Source organism: Helicoverpa armigera, chromosome 18 (assembly GCF_030705265.1).
Source record: "Helicoverpa armigera isolate CAAS_96S chromosome 18, ASM3070526v1, whole genome shotgun sequence".
In the NCBI taxonomy this organism is placed as follows: Eukaryota; Metazoa; Arthropoda; class Insecta; order Lepidoptera; family Noctuidae; genus Helicoverpa; species Helicoverpa armigera.
This window is the reverse complement of record NC_087137.1, coordinates 1,067,501-1,087,472: the sequence shown is the minus strand read 5'-3', so window position 1 is coordinate 1,087,472 and position 19,972 is coordinate 1,067,501. Positions and strand designations below refer to the sequence as shown.

Below are 19,972 nucleotides of genomic sequence, written 5' to 3'. Positions count from 1 at the left end.
TCAAATTAAAATTTAATTTGTACACATATTATACATACAGTTCTTTATGTACTTCTACTTTAATAATATCTCTTTGGGTTCCTTATTCGACTTAAAACTCAAAGGCAACAAGAGCGCAATTTTTTAATGCTCAGAATACATTTTGTATGATTTTAGGATTGAGGCTACATATATCTCCTTTCATACAATAAAACCACTTAAAGATAAATTGGCAATATTAACTGGTGTTTATTTGGTGAAGCTTTTAGTAAATCAATTTGCTGAAAATCTGCTATCAATAAATATTTTGTGTTCAATTAATATGTGTAATGCGTGTACTTAGTCTCAACAAGTATGCTTTTGTTCGCGTTGTCAGAATCAGAAATAGTCTTAACGAAGGTTATCAAATTGCCCAGGTAACTAGATTGAATAGGTCAGTTAGACAATCACTCTATGTAACAGGCACTGAGTTACATAGACTGGTCGCCAACCCCAACTATGTTGAAAAGGCCAGACTAGAAATTTCTGAACCCTGGATTAATCAGGGGTTAAAAGTAACAAACTCATACAAATGGTGTAAAATCGCGTTGTATTCCAGAATGAGCACAGATTAATCAACGTTGCGCATTTTGCTGAAAAGGAGGGCAGCTAAAATCGCGCTTTGAGAAAAAAAAATGACAATGGATCTACTGAAGTCCTTAGTTTAACAAAATTGTAGCATTATTTCTCGTTTTTAAACGTAGAAAAAACTGTCTAGTTCTCTCTAGTTATTCTCACTTCATATTTTATTCTTTGTAATCTACATTCCTGAAAAATTTAATCAAAACACGTTCAGAAGTTTTTTTTTTTTTTATAGTACATAAGTTAAGTGAATCTTCAATACTTGTCTTATAAGTAGTAATAAAAAATTTGCTAAACTAATAAAAATTACTATAAACTAATCAGCATCAAAATCCCAAAAAAAGCGTCATTTTACACGCTCTACAAAGCAGTTGTAATATATCAGTCTTATGTGGAATAAAACCCGTTGCAGAGTCGCCCATTACGAGGCGTTTTCATTAAAAAACGAGCAGTAACGTTTGTTCCCAAGTAAGTGCTCGTCAACTGTTTTAATTTGAAAAGAGATGGATTATGAGAACGTGGATATGATATGACATTAAAAAGGATGGATGTGCACTTCTATAAGGGCGGGTACAAAAGAAAGTGATTTTTCTAAAGTTAGATCCAGTATTTTGCTTTTGATAAATGATAAGCAGGTAAGTTTTGCCGGGTAACTGGGTTGGGGAGGTCAGATAGGGCAGTCACTCCTTGTAAAGCACTGGTACTCAGCTACATCCGGTTAGACTGGAAGCCGACCCCAACATAGTTGGGAAAAAGGCTCGGAGGTTGATGATGATGAGGTATGTTTCGCACAAAGTGGATTAAACTGAAGGATGTAAATGAATACCAAAAGTTATTGACATCTAATCGATCCGTTAATTTACCCTATTCATTCATTACTTCTACATTTATACATGTAAAGCAGAATGAAGATTTTTTTTTTGTTTAAACGCGCTAATCAGAAAGTAAGTTACCGATTTATTTGAGTAGTTCTCATGAGATACATAAAACCACCGGCATAACTAACTAAAATACATACACAATAATATTCCTATATCAATTCTACAGATATAAAACAATCAAATCCTCCCTATCGCTACCGTTTGGTTAGTCCGCGAATGTTTGCACTAGTTCACGTTGAGACCGTTCGTCTGTTGATCTAAGATTTGCTGCTGAACTGTTGAGGGCAGCACAAATAAATGTTTAAAAGAAAATGCTAGACATACAGTTGGTGGTTGTGGATTTTTTTTCTCATTTTTTACTTGATTCTTACTAATATTTTGAAGTAAAAAAGCGTTTTGTCGGTCTGCTCAACTTTAAAGTCGAAGCTATTGAACTCATTTGATTGGGTAGACTATAATACGGTTTGAGAACGGACATCTTTCAAAGCTCTACTTTTTATTCAGATCTGGATTTTTATCAATTCTATAAGCCTACCACTGCCTTTCATGAAGGTTCATTCAACCCCTTGTGAATGAAGAAGTAACAAACATACACTCTCTCGCCTTTATAACTATGATTGTATACATTTTAGTATCATAGTAAACTGCTGTTTCATCCCGGAAAATACGCAAGACATTGTCCTACATCATTATTATCCGCGATTAAGCTATGTTTACCAACTGAACTAGAATGGCGGTGAGATTCTCACTAAATATTTGTACGTCACCGTTGTGACAAATTATATAGTACCATTGGTATAAGTCATAGGCGGTAGCGGGAATGAGGAAGGTTATTTTGCTACCAAGAGAGCTTTGAGAGTCAATGTTACTTACTATAATTTTTGGTACATTTCACTAATCTTGTTTACAAGCAAAATGAAAAAAGAAAAAAAACTTTTCAGACTATTATAATATCTAATTTTAACGCTTTCAAACTAGCAGCTTTTCCTCTTAGTTTTTCCGTTTGTATTAAAACCGAACGTACCGATACCTCTAGGTCCCACACATGCCGAGCAGCAAAAATCTGTCACTAGGTTTTGAAATTCATATGTATACCGGTATTTGTCAGTTCTTAGCTATCTGTACGAATCGAGCGATAAATACGCCACCGTGAAAGCGCTGGAAGTGTCATTTTTTAAGAACTCATCATCATCATCATCATCATCATCAGCCTATCGCAGTCCACTGCTGGACATAGGCCTCTCCAAGTGCACGCCACTGAGATCGATTTTCGGCTTCTCGCATCCAGCTCGTAAGAATCCAGCTTTAAGAACTCGTCCAGAAGTAAAGTTAAAAGTTTGGTCTTTTGTTTTTTCTTTCAGTTTTTCTTCTTTTATTCAATTTTACTGGCAGACTCTTTTAACATAATTCGCGTAATCTTATAACTTGTACCGCATGATTGCGCAGTGTCTGCGCCAGAATAACACCATGATTGACGATGTAACACCGCTTTATATGTTCCAAGTGGTTTTAAAAATGTGCCACAATTTATAATATCCTATGTTATTACACGGGAAGAAATTATAATGGTTTTCAGTTTTATTTTGTAACTTTATACTTTATTCCTAACTTGTAGTTACTTCCTATATTGATCGAGTTTTATAGCTCTTCTTTTCTGCCTATATATTTTTATTTGGGGTCGGGTATTCTTTTTCAACTTTCTTAACTTTTATGAATACTTTTATAAAATAAAGAAGTCGGGCTTTACATTACATCAGCGACAAAGAATTGAAATGTAGTTAAGAATTATTTACAATCATACCAAAAATAATCTTTTAAATTCCACCACTGTTCACTTTACTTATCACTCCATAAAAAAACAAAACTTGATCATCATTTCTTTTACATTACCAAAAAAAAAAATCAAAAGACAAAACAGTGCATAATACCTTTATCTCTCTGTTCCACAGGTGATATCAGCAATATCCGTCTTCTTCATCTGCATATCAGTCCTGTCCTTCTGCTTGAAGACACACCCTGACCTACGGGTGTTCAGCCACGGGACTCTGGTCAGAGAGAATGGCTCAGAGTCTCTAGAGATGCTCTGGCATGACAATGGGAAACCACACGCAGCATTCTTTTATATAGAACTGGTGTGTAATGTGTGGTTCACTATTGAATTGCTGGTGCGATTTTTGGTAAGTTTTTCCATGTTTTTTATATTATAACAATTTTATAGTATTTTATGAATAGCCACATTCCATAGGATGATAAATTACATTACATATTGTGAGTTGGTCTGGTCAGTCTTGGTCCTCGAGTCTATTTCGCATTTAGGGGAAAATGAAAGCGAACTGTAAATAAAGCGAAATAATTGAAAAATACATAGAAAGCACATTTGAATATTTTCTACATATTATATTGTATACTAGTATACTCTATAAAGGTTTTTTGAATATTTTTAATACTACGTCTAGCTATAAGCATCAATCAGCACTATAGAAAATTTTCTGATGGAGAATCCAATTAAAGTTTGCCCATCAGGGCTAACTTGACTTCGCATCAATTTAATTGCCTGAATTTTAAAACTGCTTGAGTTTTAAATGTATTTTTGCTAGATAGGTATAATCTAATAAATGATTTTAAAAAATATATGAGCATAACTTAACCCTACTTTTTACATATCAACAATTGAACTATCTGCATAATATATCAATTGATATAAAAAAGACGCCTAATTTTCATTTAAAATAATTAAGGCATAACACGTTACCTTTCATATTAATCATTCATGACGATAAGACAAGTCTAGCACCCAGTTTTAATTACAGTCCTTCTTCAAAGTTTTTCATTTATCTGGCATAGTGCTCAATCTGATAATGCTGCAACTTTTGTCGCTTACTGTATGCACTCAGAATGAATTTATCGTACTTTTCATGCGGGTACTTGGAGAACTTTGATACAAATACCTCGGAAGTACCTACTAGAGTTATATGTCTTTCGAGTTGGAGGAAAATCACAAGCGCGCTTTTGTGCGAACGCAATACTGCACTGAGTGCACCACGCACTTAAAAAATAATAAATTTAAAACAGAAAAATATGATGTTGATTTCTGTCACTCACGCGAATGTAAGACATTTTTACGTTAATGTTATTTTATCCAGACGTTTCGGATCCTTTACAGCATCCATGGTCACCGACAGACTAAGACGGGCAAAATACGACTTTCGACACCTTTACACCAAGAATAAGACAGTTTTTGTGATATCCTAGCCAGTCAATTTTTTATTCGGGTTAACTTTTGCACATAAATGCGCAATCTTTCACAAGAGAAAAACATCTTGTCACGACAATATTTAACACGGACAACCTTTCCCATTACCTTCCACGGAGGCTCACCATAAAAATATTTCAACTTTCAAGCCAAGTGGCCTGTAATTGTAGCTGGGAGCCGCCACAAAGGCAGCAAGCCTTTTTGTTCGTACCCGCAATTTGTTAAAAGCTTTCTAGGAATTAATGATTCAGAGACCCAAGTTTGGAGTTCACGTGATATCAGGTAAAGTCGCGGTTGACAATGAAAAATGCGCGTGAGTTTCGTAATGAGGATGTTTTAAGATAATTTAGTAATTATAGAAATAACTTACGTAAAGTTTTCAGTGATATACCTGTAGCATTTAAGGTCAATTAACATTACAGAGCCTAGATTGCTTACTATATTTTTTTTTGTATATCTTGTCTGCGTTTAGGTGAATTGAGAGTCTAACAATGGTTGCAGGAGGTGTCAGACATAAGTGAGTATCAACGGTCATTTAGGAAATAAATGTGTTAGGTTTTATAATCGCCAGTGGTCATCATATAGATTTTAGGATAAAAAATATCTTTTAACACATCTCCACAAATCATCAAATCAAAATCAAAACATTTGTTCTCTTAAATCAAAGCTCAAATGAAAAAAAAACGAGTAGCTAACTTTCTAACTTTTATTTGAACATCTGAAGTAAGTTTTTGAACGAAATAATAACATTGTTTGAGCGGACTCTCGTTAGTGGATCCAATTCGGTGTTTTAGACCTCGGGGGTCCAAATAAACAAAAGTACAGTTCATTTAGATTGAGAAGTTTCGAGATTTTTGGGATTTTTTACAGTAATTTTGTTGAAAATTGCTTTTAAATTAATGAAGGTGACTTTTCAAAAACAAAAAAAATATTTTGCTCATGAAGCTTGTTTAAAAATTCAGTAAGAAGCTTGTTACAGACAATTAAGTGGTATTTTTTTATTATTTGTAAATATTATTTTGTTAGTTTTTATTATTAGTTTAAGATTACACATATAATTTCTGTAAATATCTAATAAACATGACATTTAAGTAGGAGTTTTAAATTAAAACATTTCCACTATGATTCGGAGCTCTCGAGCTTACGCTTACAAAGACGAAGCGCCTTTACACAAGTAGGTATAGTTAACCCACTGATGACATTTAGTATCGTTTAAATTATAACACGATTTACTAACTTATTTACTACATAAAAACCCTTTCAGCAAGACATCAGTGATTTGGCGGCAGATAGTAATATCTTACTCGACAATAGTTTGTGAGTTCAACGTTGTAAGTTTAGCGGATATCTTGCCAACTGGCTGACGCGAAACTTTGTCTTTCCTCTCTTATCGGTATGGAGTGGTTAGTTTGAAAAATTACTGTTGAAAGAGTTTAACTGTGAATTTGCTTTTGGTCAGATATAAATAAAATATAACTTCTTCTTCTTCGTCTAAACTCGTTTTCAATTTTGTTAGGTGTCGGCGCAATAAGTTTATGCTTTTCCTGTACCCCTCATTTAAATAGGTTCAGTAGTTTCGGCGTGAACGTGCAACATACAGACAGATTTACTTTCTTGCTACCTACTAACTTAGTCTTAAGGGAACATCTTCCAACACTCGGATAAAAAATAAGCATGTCCTTTCTCAAGCAATGGACTATATACCAAACACAACCTGTACTCGGATCTACATAGTAAGATAATTCAAGTGGCAGCTAAACCCTAGGCAACTTTAGTACTACAAGATACTTACCTACTGAGCGATTATAATTATGGTAACTAAGTAGGTATATTATACCTACCACTCAATGTATCAATTACATTTGAATTAGCGTGTGTATTGCAGTTTCGCATAGCAAATCATTAGTCATTATCAATTCAGTGGGTAATTATTATCCAGGTCTTATTAATTATGTGTGTTAAATCAAGGTGAGAGCTACTTAAGGGTATCAAGTTTAGTTTCCTGTATATAAACGGAAATCAGTAATTTTGTTAATCAGTCCTACGGTCCTTTTTTAATATTGTTAATGCGATAATATTTGTTTGATTGTCGCGCTTTCATACAGAAACCACTGAACCAAACTTGAAAAATATTTGAGATAGAGATAGCCTAGAAACTTAGAAAGAACATACGATTACTCAGATGCGCGAAGTCTTTATAGTAGCATATAGTTTCCTTGTAAAACGGTCGTCAAACAGACCAATATTTGGTACTATTATATCTTAACAATGTGAAGCAAGTTTCAATGGAAGTTGAGTCACTTGGTATAACTTAGTTGGCAACTTAACATGTCGCTTGAACCGCACATAACTTAGTTGTGTCAAGTCAAACATCGGTTACGTCATAGTATTCACTTAGTTTTGATTAAGACGTACCTTGTACCTTCAAGTTACGAGTCTTGTGTCTAAGTATTTTAGGGTTGTAAGCTTTCTGTATAATAATGCCTACGGTCTGATATAGTGTTAAATTATGTAGATTTGGTTACGAATACATTATTTGCTGTTAGAAAAGTAGTTACAGTTACGCTATTTTATTTAAAAAGATGATTACATTAGACAATATATTACAAATTAAATCACATATTGACAATTAAAAATATGGAAAAAGAAAGTTCCGCTATTATATTTGATTAAAGTTAGTTATTCAAAAAATCATCATCATCTTTCTTTTTAATTACGTCGATTTTTAGGTATTCGCGTATGGTTCAGTCAAATCATTATCATATCGAAAGATTTAAAAAGAACTGACCATCCCACTATGTCACCTACAGTACAGTGACCTCTTCTTATCTCTAACACTTATTACATCTATAGCAACTAGGGACCCCAATGTCCTAATAATTCCCCCACATCATAATCCCGCTAGTTCGTGACCAGACTGTAAAGCGATCCTATTATACCTGATCAAGAAAATGTAATGAAATTACGGCTAACTTTATGATTTAGGAATATTTTGTTAAAATGCTTGCATATCAGAGATCAAAGAATGATAGTAACGCAATAAATATATGTCTTACGTAGATTTTGATAATTTAAAAGGACTTTAGATTCAAAGTACTCACAAAAATCTAAACGTGTTCTATCGGGGGGAAAAAACTAGCTACTCGCAGAAATGAATAGTTATTATTTTTGAAGTTTATTTCGGCACTTCTGCCCAGCAAAATTAAAGCATAGGAAGCATTCAAAAAGAGCTGATTTGTAAATCCTGCTTAGATACTTGACAAGTAATTGAGTCTTGATCTTCCAAAAGCACAGAAAACCTCAAAACACTGCGAAATATATCCTATCTCCACTACTTACATACACCCTTCCTTTCCAAACTCAAAGACCATTACTTCCAAGTCAGTCACATCAAAAGGCTACGATTCTTTTGACTACAAGCTTTATAACAAATATGATTTGTCAGAGTTTCCTTCAGAAGCCAGCACGCGGAAATAACGAGCCTCTGTTAGATATCTTGTGTTGTGTGAATAATTCTTGTTAGTATGATGTAGATGGGTTTTTGAAAGGGGTAAGTGGATGGGTAGTTTTCTTTTTGTGAGTCTTATTTCTCAAAAACTCTAGGCAGATAACGATGGTCTGATATATGGCTCTATGGATGCAGTAATTAGGTAAAGTACTATTTTTTTGTCAGTTGAATCGCGGAATGGACAACGTGCCTTCCGAAACATCGAGGAACTTTTCATGACAAAATGGTCGCCCATTCACGGACTGACCGCGCCAAGCGATGATCTTATGATCGATTGACCTGTGTGGTTGTTACTTAGTCCACCGAAAATATAAGTCCTTTTATTTCGAAAATTGAACGTGAACATTCATAATAAACATGAGTGGCTTTACGAATACTGACGTTTTTGCTGTCGATGAACTTGGGCCTTAATCACATGTGAAAATCATAATGAATAAAGGACTTTGAACAGAATATCCACAACGAAATATTTTAATTAACTTACATTATTGTACTACAACTCGGAACAGTTAGACCAGCTCTTTACTTAAAGACCAGCTTAAGACAAGGATAAGTGCCTCCAGATCTCTCAAAGGGTAAATCTCAAACCAAAAGCAAGTCAGCAATTAATAGGAAACAAATAAATTAACTCCGAGTGTAACTCATCTTGTTTATTTTGTTACAAGTTTTTTTCTTCTTGTTTCTTCTTAATTTATGGCATTTTAATTGGTCGAGTGAGTTGTGTTTGAGGAAAAATAAAATGGCTTGTTATTTTCTTTGTAAAGATGTTTTTTTGGATGTCCGTTATAATTTTAAGGATCTATCGAAATGAAGTGATTCTTGATAACAAATCACCTTTTTTTTAACGACGTCAAAAATCATCAAATGACCCCTCCCGCTGTGGGTTAGCAGCGGCGAGGGAATGTCAGACTCTTACTGATTAAAAACCATCGTAGGCCTTTTATGTGCTAGGGCCGCATGAAATTAATATTATCTACTGTCAAAATATAATATAGGAAACTATTTGAGTAAATATTTATTTTTTCCTAAAGTTCTTATAATATGGAACTCTCGTTCGAACTAGAATATTTCTTCAACGCTGTACAAAAGTGAGCATCACCCTTCGTAGCCATCCATTTGATAAAAAATAAAATCTACTTAGAGCAAAGAAAAGTGCTAGCAGTGAAAGGAACTATTAAACGTTACCTTTAGAGTATCCTCACACTACGAACTTTTAGTTGGCCGATAGTTTTTTTGGGCTCATAAATCACTATGAAGATGAGTGGAAGTATGCACATTTACGAAGACCATGTACCTATTTAGCCGGTATTAGAACGACTGAAAACTTAGATTGCAATCAAGATTTTCATTTGTCTGTTTGATTTTCAATTGTAGGCGTATTGTTAGGCCTATGGGCACACTACTTAACAGTCGGCCGACTGTTTACCCGGTGATTGGAAAAACATAATTTTAGAAAATCGTAAATTCAATCAAAGTTTTCAGTCAGTCTGATAGCGGACAAATACCGGATTGTTATTACGTGTGTACTATTGGCCGACCAAAAGTTGATAGTGTGGGCTTACTCTTATTCTACAGTGTAGAGGTACTCTTAAACCTCTCAGTTGAAGGTACAGTCGCGAACGGAAGCAATTAATGATACGAAATTGACTGTAACTTCTAACTGTCTGTTCATTTTGTAGGAAATATTACTTCCACTTGTTGTTTTTAAGTGAGTTCCGTAGGTTTCCGAAGATGTTTCCCTTGATTTTTTGTTTTAATAAGTATGAGGAAGTTTGTTTGAAGTTTGCGTAGCTTGCGAAGCGCGAAGGAAAATTATGATTTCTGTATAAATTGGCTATTAAGGATTTTTATGTAAATTGACTGTTATGTAATGTAATGAAGTGTGCTATAAAACACCAGATTATACATACCTACCTATATACTTTCTCTGTGTGGGAAGAGGCAAGTGCCCAGCAGTGGGACGATAAAAAATACTGATGATGAAGTATTATAATTAAATTATTTCTTAGAGTCTTTCAAGAGTCACGAAGGCATGCCCATTCACGGTACTTCCTCTTTCTCCTGCCCTGTTCTCAATTTTACTTGGGGTTGGTGAAATATTTCATCCTCTTTTCCCTGTCACTTGTCATACTGACACACGCCCATTCACGGTACTATTGGCCAAAAACTTGCCCACACTAAAATACTAACCAAAAATAAATAACTACATAACAAGCATAATTACGTACCTATAAATAAGCTTTAAATGAAGTTTTAATTAATCACCAAAAAGTTAAATTGGTATCAACAATCGATATTAAAGTATCAGTTCTGTTAACTCGATACTTCCGTAACTCGATTATGTTTCAGGATTAACCCGTTGTATCGAGTACAAAGTTAATTGAATACATCGACGGTATGTGGTAATTATTGATAAAGTTATTAAAGGATTAATATGATTATTCTCTTTGTGGTAAAGTTAGGAATTTCTATTATATAAGCTGGTATTAGATAAAGGATACTACGCAAAATAAACTAGGATTCACTGTTTGGAAACTATATAAGCGAAAAACCTTCCCTGGGACGCGGAAGAAACTGCGAAATATTTGCTAAGTATTTTTTTTTGGAAATGAAATGATTTGGGATGAGATTTTTCGAAAAACAAAACTTTGTAGTTTCTCACTGAACCGTTTTTCTTAACTGTGTATGTTTTTTTTAATTATATTGCCACGTATGGTTTTGATTACTATCCATACTTCAGTTTTTTTTTATTTGAACTGGAACCGTAGATTTTAATTACAATACAAAAAGGAAAACTTTTATCACATTTATTTAAATACAACGAACAGTAAGTAATATCATTACAAAGTATACGACTGATATACTGACATGCTTTTACCTTCGTAATGAGATGTACTGATTTTCCTCGTTACGTTGATTAAATAAAACTGAATCACATAAACGTATAAAGCGAAAAATCAATTTATTCTGAACATTTCTTCACAATCAAAGAGAATTCTGATTTACATTCTTTTGTGCAATCATATTTCTACAGAATAATATTACGGTAAACGGACTTGAATATTTACGAATACTTTTGGAAAAGCATAGAATTAATATTGATATATATTTTATCAAACAAATTGTTTGTAATTTCCTCGTCAATTTTGATATATTCATATTAGGGTTTAACTTATTACTATTAACTATATTATACCGAGGCTTACCTCGATTCTGGGACATCTGCTGGCAATCAATAAAGATTAACAATCCCCTTCTAAAACAAAAAAGAAATTATCGTTAATTACGCTTGCTCAAAGTGGATCGACAATTTTAGACGTTAAAGTCCCAGTTTATTCAATATTTTCATTCACCTTGCCTGCCTTAGAATGAAATACGAGCACTCGTACTTAAGAGACTCATGCTTTATCCACTAAGCTACCTCTCAGCCTAATACAGTGCGGAAAACCCAAAACATTAAACACCCATACATATAAATCCTGTATTTAAATATTAAAATGTTCTCTAACTGTAGCAATTTGCTATCACCGTCCATTTTCTGAACACACAATCTACTAAATTATAAGTAGTACTTATCCCGAAGTTCCCGGTACAAGATGCATATTTGAAATGCGGAGTTTTACTAAATAACTTATGAAAACTCAAGTTTTCCGCCTATAGTGAAGTTTCTTATTTCATGCGGTGCAAGTTAGGAGCGGTTTGAAATTGGAGGTTCATATTATAAAGTGTGTGAGAGTTTCAGTTATTTGATTGGAGTTCAGCTTTGTTTTATATTAAGTTAAATTAAGTTACGCTAAGTCCCACTTGCGGTTTCGCTCGTATTCCAAGAGAACTGCTTTCTGCACATGGACATGCATAAAAGAGGCCTATATGTTATTCTGGTATATGCTATTATGACTGCCAAGTATTATCAAAATACATCCAGTAGCTTTCGCGAGAAAGGGTAGGTAAAAAAATACCCAGACCCAGCCTGATAAACATTCATCATCATCATCAATCTTTTTATCGTCCCACTGCTGGGCACAGGCCTCCTCTCACAAGGAGAAAGATTGAGCGTTAATCACCACGCTTGCTCAATGCGGGTTGGTGATTTTAGTCTCTATAGTACATTTCGAATTCATAATATTTAAATGTTTTTTCTTTAATATTGTACCACACACAGAAGCAGCTGGCGGAAAGCTCTGGGGGGCGTAATTTAATTATGATATTAAAGCATTTTCCTGCGGTGACATACTAACGGCAATTTAAAGGACTGCTTTATTTGTTTATTGTGTTTTTTTTTTCTTTAATTTTTAGAGGGAAAATGGAGGGAAGATTTTTTTCGGGCTTTTGTATTATGAGTTGAAGATTAGAATATAAGTATATGCTTGCTGTTCGTTTAGAATAAATAATAATGGTGTTATGAATATGGTCTAGGTCCTAGACCTGTAGTATCCTAGACTCTAGGATAATACAGGTAAATAATGTAGGACTAACTGCTAGTATAAAAAGTTGGGTTTTACTTGAGAATAATTATGCTTGATGGCAAGATTAGTATAAAAGAAAGATTAGTATAAAATCAGTCTAAACGACTTCAAAACTTTTGAAAGGAAATAAAAATAGGTATTCAAGAATTGAATAAAAAATTCATTACTCTACTCAATTTAAATACTGTTTATTTATGTATTCTGTCATTCCTATTTTATAGTAGGTATGCAACACTATATATTGTTACATACGTGTAACAATTCATCTATTGTGATGTAGTGGTTAGCCACAAATTAGCCTAAGGGCAATGAAACGCTCGCTTTGCTTGTACAATGATCAGAACCAATAGGAATATGGTCAACAAAATAGATTTTTAAACATGTTGGTATTGTTTATTTTTTGTGGAAAATATCTGTTATGATATTTTTATTACGGATATTGATGACTAAGAATAAAAAAGTTTTTTACTATATTAATTTAACAAAAAACAAAATTTTTACTGTATGAACTTGCAAAAAATGTAATTTTTTTAAACATAAAAATCTAAATTGTTAAGTTAAGAATATTCAACATTAATTTATTATTTAACCCAGATACAAATTAACCTGCTAGCACTACTTTCTAAATAACTAACCTTGCAATACCCACTACCCTACGTTTCATTTGTAGGTAACCCTCATTTGCTACCCCTAGGCAAAGTTTCAACTAGAAACATTCCTAGTGATAAATTCTCCTAGCCCGAGAACTTCTAGCGTCAATTTTGAGGCAGAAATAATTTGGTATTTTGTATTGCAAATAGACTTGCAATCTTTCGAGATTGTGGTACTTATAAATAGGAGGATACATATTCATGTTAAAAAGAAACTTGTAAGCGACGGAAGTATATTTTGAAGAAAATAATGGCTTTTGTTGTTATTTTTATTTATTGTGTAAATGAGGAAGAATGAGAATTGTCGCTTATAATGTTCTTGACAACTTCATAACACTCATACAAATTATTAATATCTCGTCATGATTAAAATATACATATTTATATTTAGGTATTTATCACAAACACAATGAAAGTAAATGAACGTCATGCGAGTAGATAGTTGAGTCAACAATGTCAGGAAAAAAATTAATATAAAAAATCAGAAACTTGAGCCCTGAGAAAGAAATTTCATCAAGCCTTACTTCTAAAATATGGTCATTTCCCGTTTGCTCTACTGACCAATTAGATCTCCGCAATTTATAACCCAGATTTCTAACAATGTTCTCCTTCACCGTCCTAAATAGTAATACATCAGCAATATTAGACCAGTTCTAGCTGCAGATTATTCATAAGATAACACATATGTAGGCCCACAATTAACAATACATGAATTATTCAAATCCGAATGAAATGGGTACCCTTCACGCCACTCAAGCGTTAGGCCTTTTCATTTCCAAATTATCTACATGTAAATTGTACTTTTTGAGATATTCATGTTTTATTGTAAATGGTATTAAATTTTATCGTTCTTCTGATGCTTCGTTGGTTAATTTTTGAGGGAGCTTTATGTTTGATTGTATAAATGAAATGGTTTTTAATATTTCCATTTCACGACTTGCTTGCGGTAGTAGGTTTTCTGATCGTTTCATTCTTGCGGTATACCTGGTCACTGCGACAGTATGTATGGTTTATTAGACCCTGTTCTTTTTTTTTCGAACTTATTTACCAGAACTTTTCCCGAAACAAAAATAAACTAGCGAGTGCTAGAATCTGGCCAGTAGATTAGGATGTGTATGTAAGTTGATTACTATATAAAAAAGAAAACAGGTCATCCCTGTCTTGTCAAAATATAAAGGCCAATATTGCGTAAAGAAAACCAGATATTCTTGTGAATATCTGATGATAATTTTTGAAGAAAACAGGTGAGAGTGGTTCGACGTAATGTTAATTACAAGTCCATACTCTGTTACCTTTTGCGGAATAAATAAGTTTTACAGAACAGCTGTTGTTTCTGTTTGTTTGTGTGAGGTTTCCCTGAAGAAACTTTTGTGTTCTACTTCAAGGATTTCTTGTTTTAGAATGCCAGTTACAGTAGCAAGAGAAAAATACTGGAGTTGTTTTTTTGTAGGCACTGCAACATTGCAAGGTTGAAATGTAATTTACATTCAATTATTTTATTTTATGATTCAACAAACAATTAAAATTGTACATGAATGTTTTAGTTTCTACAAGAAAGGTGAACTTATATAACCATAGACAGGTTAAAAAAAAATAATTAAACTGACTACACAGGAATATGCAATAATTTAATTGTTTCTTGTGTCTGTATTTATTATGTTCTAGCCGCGGGCCGCGGCTTCGCCCGCGTAAAGTTCGGTTATATCACGTTTCAAAGAGAATTCTTCAAAACTCCAGGATAAAAACTATCCTATGTTCTTCCTCAAGGTCAACTCTATCTCTGTACCAAAATTTATTAAAATTAGTCCAGTGGTTTAGACGTGAAAGCGTAACAGACAGACAGACATACAGAGTTACTTTCGCATTTATAATATTAGTAGGGATTTTGTACATTCATTACATAAGAGCTACAAAAGAAAATATTTTCTCGAAAGAAAATCAATCAGTAAAATGAAATTAACATAAACAATGTCGTTTATAACTCATATATTTCAAACACAAACGCCTAAAAAAGGCTAGCACAGGTAAAACCCTTAAATAACAACTCGTTTTTAAAACCAAACAATTTATTAAAGTGTACAAAACAATAAAACTAGAAGCGAAGTAACGAGTTTTCAGCGAAGTCTAAAAACAGAATTTTCTAGAAATAAAATTTGGAAAATAGATTTTAAAAGGTCAAAGTATTTTGGTTAGGTCGTAAAACCTGCTAAAATGTTTACACAAAGTTAGAAGCAGTGTATGATATTATATCTCTTATGAAATGCTATATGCGATGTTATTTTTGATTCTACATACTTTCACAAAAAGTTTATAAGTACTTTTGTGAGTACTCGAGTCAAACGTTGTTGCCACGTCATCTTATGTTACCGTTTTGTGCCATAAAAAGTATCACATCTGTGGTTTCACAGATGGATGATCATTATTGATCATTCATTCACGTGAATCATTCAGAGTTATTCAAGATAACCCCTAGAGAGACCTGTAGAGAGTAGATAGGTTTTCCTTAGTTATACCTACCTCAAAAAGGGCAATAAGCTTTTGTATCATTTTCTGTCATGAACAGTTTTCTCATACAACAGTGTGTTTACTTGAAAAATCTGCAAATAAGTAAAGTGATCTCCAGTAATGATCATAAAATAAGAAAAGGTCATATTGACAGTCTTTTAGATACAGGATCACCGAATCATCGGGTTTTCCCTCATAAAATTTAAGGTGTGGTTCCATTCTCGCGGATTAGTCGTATGCAGAGTATCGGCTGTAAATTGGGTTTTGGGGAGTTATTTTGTAGGACAAGTTACGGTTTTACGTTTGTTTGTTTTACATTCTTTGTTTTTTTGGTATGTTAATGAAAATATTCTTCTGCATAGAAAATGGTGTTGCACTATTGGCATTAATGAAATTATTATAACTGTTTTAATATAAAATGGAGTTTTTCTTTATTTACCTTTATTTTATGTCACCGTGTTACCGTGATACAAAAATAAAATAAAACTATTTACATAAAGTTTAATATGATTTTAGTATAATTTACTTTTTTAGCCCCATGTCAAAATAATGATACTGGCGAAGAGCTAATTATTTTGAGATAACTGTTGTAGCTAGTTGTTGTGTTAGATTTAAATAAAATTAACGTAGGTATTCCAACTGAGGTCTAAAAATTCAATGATCAAACTAGCGAAAACTCTAAAATAAATCTGAATATGTTAATTATATGCACACTCTGTATGTTTGAATATAATTGTCAAACTTTATTCTGAATTCAAAATCTAGTTCTGTCAGAAAGTTTTACTTGCACATTAAAATCATTGCGCTTTCATCCTGCATGTTTTAAGCGGGAAATATAAAGGCTTGTGTTTAAACACCACCCAAAAAAGTACCTATTTTACTACCAAAAAAATTCTAAACGGTTACCAAAATGGATAAATGGTCACCAAATAACGTTTCCAAAAATATTATTACATAAAACCATTTTTTCGTATTATTGGCTACTAAAAAAATATATGGACGCCTTTAAAATACACTTTAGACCAAATATTATATATTGTCACTACTTAGATGTAACCAATTATGTAATACCATGACTCCTAATTTGGTCATTTTTGTTAGACTAAAAAAGCTAACGATCGCTAGAATATTTCCCAAATACCAATTAATATACTGGGGTTCCCAAACGTACGTCGCTTATTTATTGTTATATGAATTTGTGTGTAACTCAGTACGTTTAGAATGTAATGAGCAAGCATGGCTTCTGTCACGGCTCCGACGCTGCGGGGCTCCGGCGGTCCCATGCGAGCTTATCGTCGCAGATGGTTTTCACGCTCACCACCGCAGCTTCGGCTTGCTGGCCGGCACAGCCGGCCAGCCTCAGCCGCGGCGGCAAGCCTTAAAACTACCTGCGCCTCAGCTCGCAGGCCGCCTCGCCCCTCCGCGCCTACGCGGTTTTGAATTGCAATCTAGGGGTAGGGCAGACAAGACTACGTGGAGTCGGTTTTACAGCGATTCGTTTTCGTCACTAACTTTGATTTTTGGTAGTAATATTAATCTTTTAGTTGGATAGAATTTGGTGACCATTAATCCATTTTGGGAACCAAAAATAATATTTGTGCTAGATTTGTGATTTTTCTGATGTTATTTTATTTTTTTTGGATCATAATATTATATACTTTAGTGCCCTTTTAATAAAGTCAATTTATTTTTTTTGGAGTTGTTTATTTTATTTGGTGCCTCAGCTTAGATTCTTAAAAATATTTTTGGTGACCGCCTAAATTATACCCCAGAGTACAAACTAAGGCTCATCACACACTACCATGCACCTTTTTTTTTTTTTTATCGACGTAAAATCATCAAATGACCCCTCCCGCTGTGGGTTAGCAGCGGTGAGGGAGTGTCAGACTCTTACTGACTAAAATCGTCGTGTTCCGTCATAGACCTTTTATGTACCAGGGCCGCGGTATCTCTTTCGAACAACCCGCAGCCCCGGCAGGCCTTGGCCCTGCTGGGCCCCGCTGGGGTTGCTGACGTCTCTTTGAGGAGCGCGTGGAACAACGCGCGCCGTCGACACGGGTCTGTCGTCTAGGAAGACAGAGGGACGATGAGCCACCCGAACTCACCGCCCACAGACCCACGCCTACGGTGGCCGGGAGTCATCTCGCGACACCCGGCGCCCATGGTGTCTACCTGGTCCAGCGCGGCGGCCGGGATGAGAGGTGTGAACTCTCTGACGTTCCGCCGCCTCCTTCTCGAGCATGACCGCTTCGCAGAAGGAGGCGACGGCATCCCATTCCCACTACCATGCACCTCGCTCGGGTTGTGGAGCAAAGCCAAGCGCGTCGTCTCAGTCACGTTCGGGTTAATTTTTTTTTTGTATGTAAATAATATGAGTTATTCCCAATTTGTCATTAGTACCGATTGGTCACCAACTATTTTTTCCATACACCAAATCCCAATTGGTCATTCGAGCAAAATAAATAATTTAATATTTAAATTTTGAGTTCCGATTCGTCACCCGCATAAAATTTCACGTATCAGAGTACCGTCAGAAATAAAAGTGTTAGAAGAAATTTTATATGAAAAACTTCGATGTAGGTAAAGGTATAGCTCTCATATAAATATAATAAAATTTACATTAAAACACAGGTGAAGACAACATGGGCATTTTATAAACCCGAAAATGTGACACAACAAAAGTACCAGGGGCCCGTAACTAGCAAAGAGATTGTATACATAAAAATGATGAATGATGGTGTAAATTGGTATGTTTATCTACAATAAGAAAAAAAACGTAAAATCCTGACACTCTTGACTGCTATACTCCTGTAAGTTATGCGGTCCTAATACACGGTGGGCAGTTCCATGGACACTCGTTGATTGGTATATTACTCATCTGATTTATGCGATCCTGGTATTTTGCTTTTGGCCGTGCGGTGTGTGACGCCATTGAAATCGCGATTTTATTAATAACGTTTTGCCATATTCGGAAAAAACATAACCAAAATAAATAAAAAAAAAACATATTACAATATTGTAAAGCTTATCTTGTTGACAGTACTTTTTACAAAATAAAGTACGGATGACCAATTGGGACTAAGCAAAATAAAATATTTTATTGAATGACCAACTGGGACACGTTTTTTATGGATGCCAAATCACTAAAATGACGAATCGGGCATAACTCAATAATATGATTGAAAACCTATGAAATAACTATGCAGTTAAATTTATTTGTTATGTGCATTAAAATAGTGTACAAATGCGCAGATTCTACAAAGAAAGGCTCACTAATAAGTCTTGTAGCTTGGCAGTGTGAGATCTGCCTAAATATAATCTGTTTATTTCATGGTTTGCTGCAGCACAGACTTTATCGTGCACGTTGCGCAAAATGAACTATCTTCACTGTAGTATAGGAAGTTATCATGTTGATTTAACGTGAAAAGAACAATGTCAGGTTTCGGCCCACCCAATCAACTTTTAAAACTAAATTCTCACGAACACAAAGTTCTTTACTACAACAATTTAAATATAAAATACTAACTTCTTATAAAATACATAATTGTTATCTAGAACTTTACCAAAAAAAAAAATCATTTTAATAAGTAATTATTTTGTTTATCGAGTTCAGGTTTTTCGTTTTAATAATTTGGAATAATTTGGTTTTGAGAAGTTCAATGCAAAAGTGGAAAACATAGAAAAGTTTCTGACATTAAACTACACAAAAAACTGTAAGAATTTTCACTGTACATGAAATATTTTTATTGAGCCTAAGTTACTATGGACGTCTGACATTGTTCTTTGGTTAAGTTTGCAGTTAAAACAAGAAAATATACCTGTACCATATTTTGATGTCAACTCGAATGGCTCAACTAAACTGAAACGAGTTTGCAACCGTCTTCAATGCCTCAAATGTCCAAAAAACACATTTTATCTCAATCAATATAAAACACAAAAAAAGTACAAATCCACTCTATAATAAAACATACTTCATAGAATCGCATTACTAAAACCACACCTTAAACCCTGAATCCTTTCAATTACGCATTACTTTACACGATATATTTTTTATTTGAAATCGTCTCATTATCATCCGATTGGGCCCCGCAGGCGTGATAAGGGCCCTG

At 34.0% G+C, this 19,972-nt stretch overlaps 1 protein-coding gene across 1 annotated transcript in view; it reads left to right on the top strand.

Annotated features, from left to right (window-relative positions):
* Window positions 1-19,972, top strand: part of LOC110376737 (potassium voltage-gated channel protein Shaw) — a 204,222-nt gene that overhangs the window by 114,722 nt on the left and 69,528 nt on the right. The window contains exon 5 of the mRNA XM_049846126.2: window positions 3,431-3,658. Coding sequence (XP_049702083.1) covers window positions 3,431-3,658 — 228 coding nt within the window. The remainder of the gene's footprint in view (window positions 1-3,430; window positions 3,659-19,972) is intronic.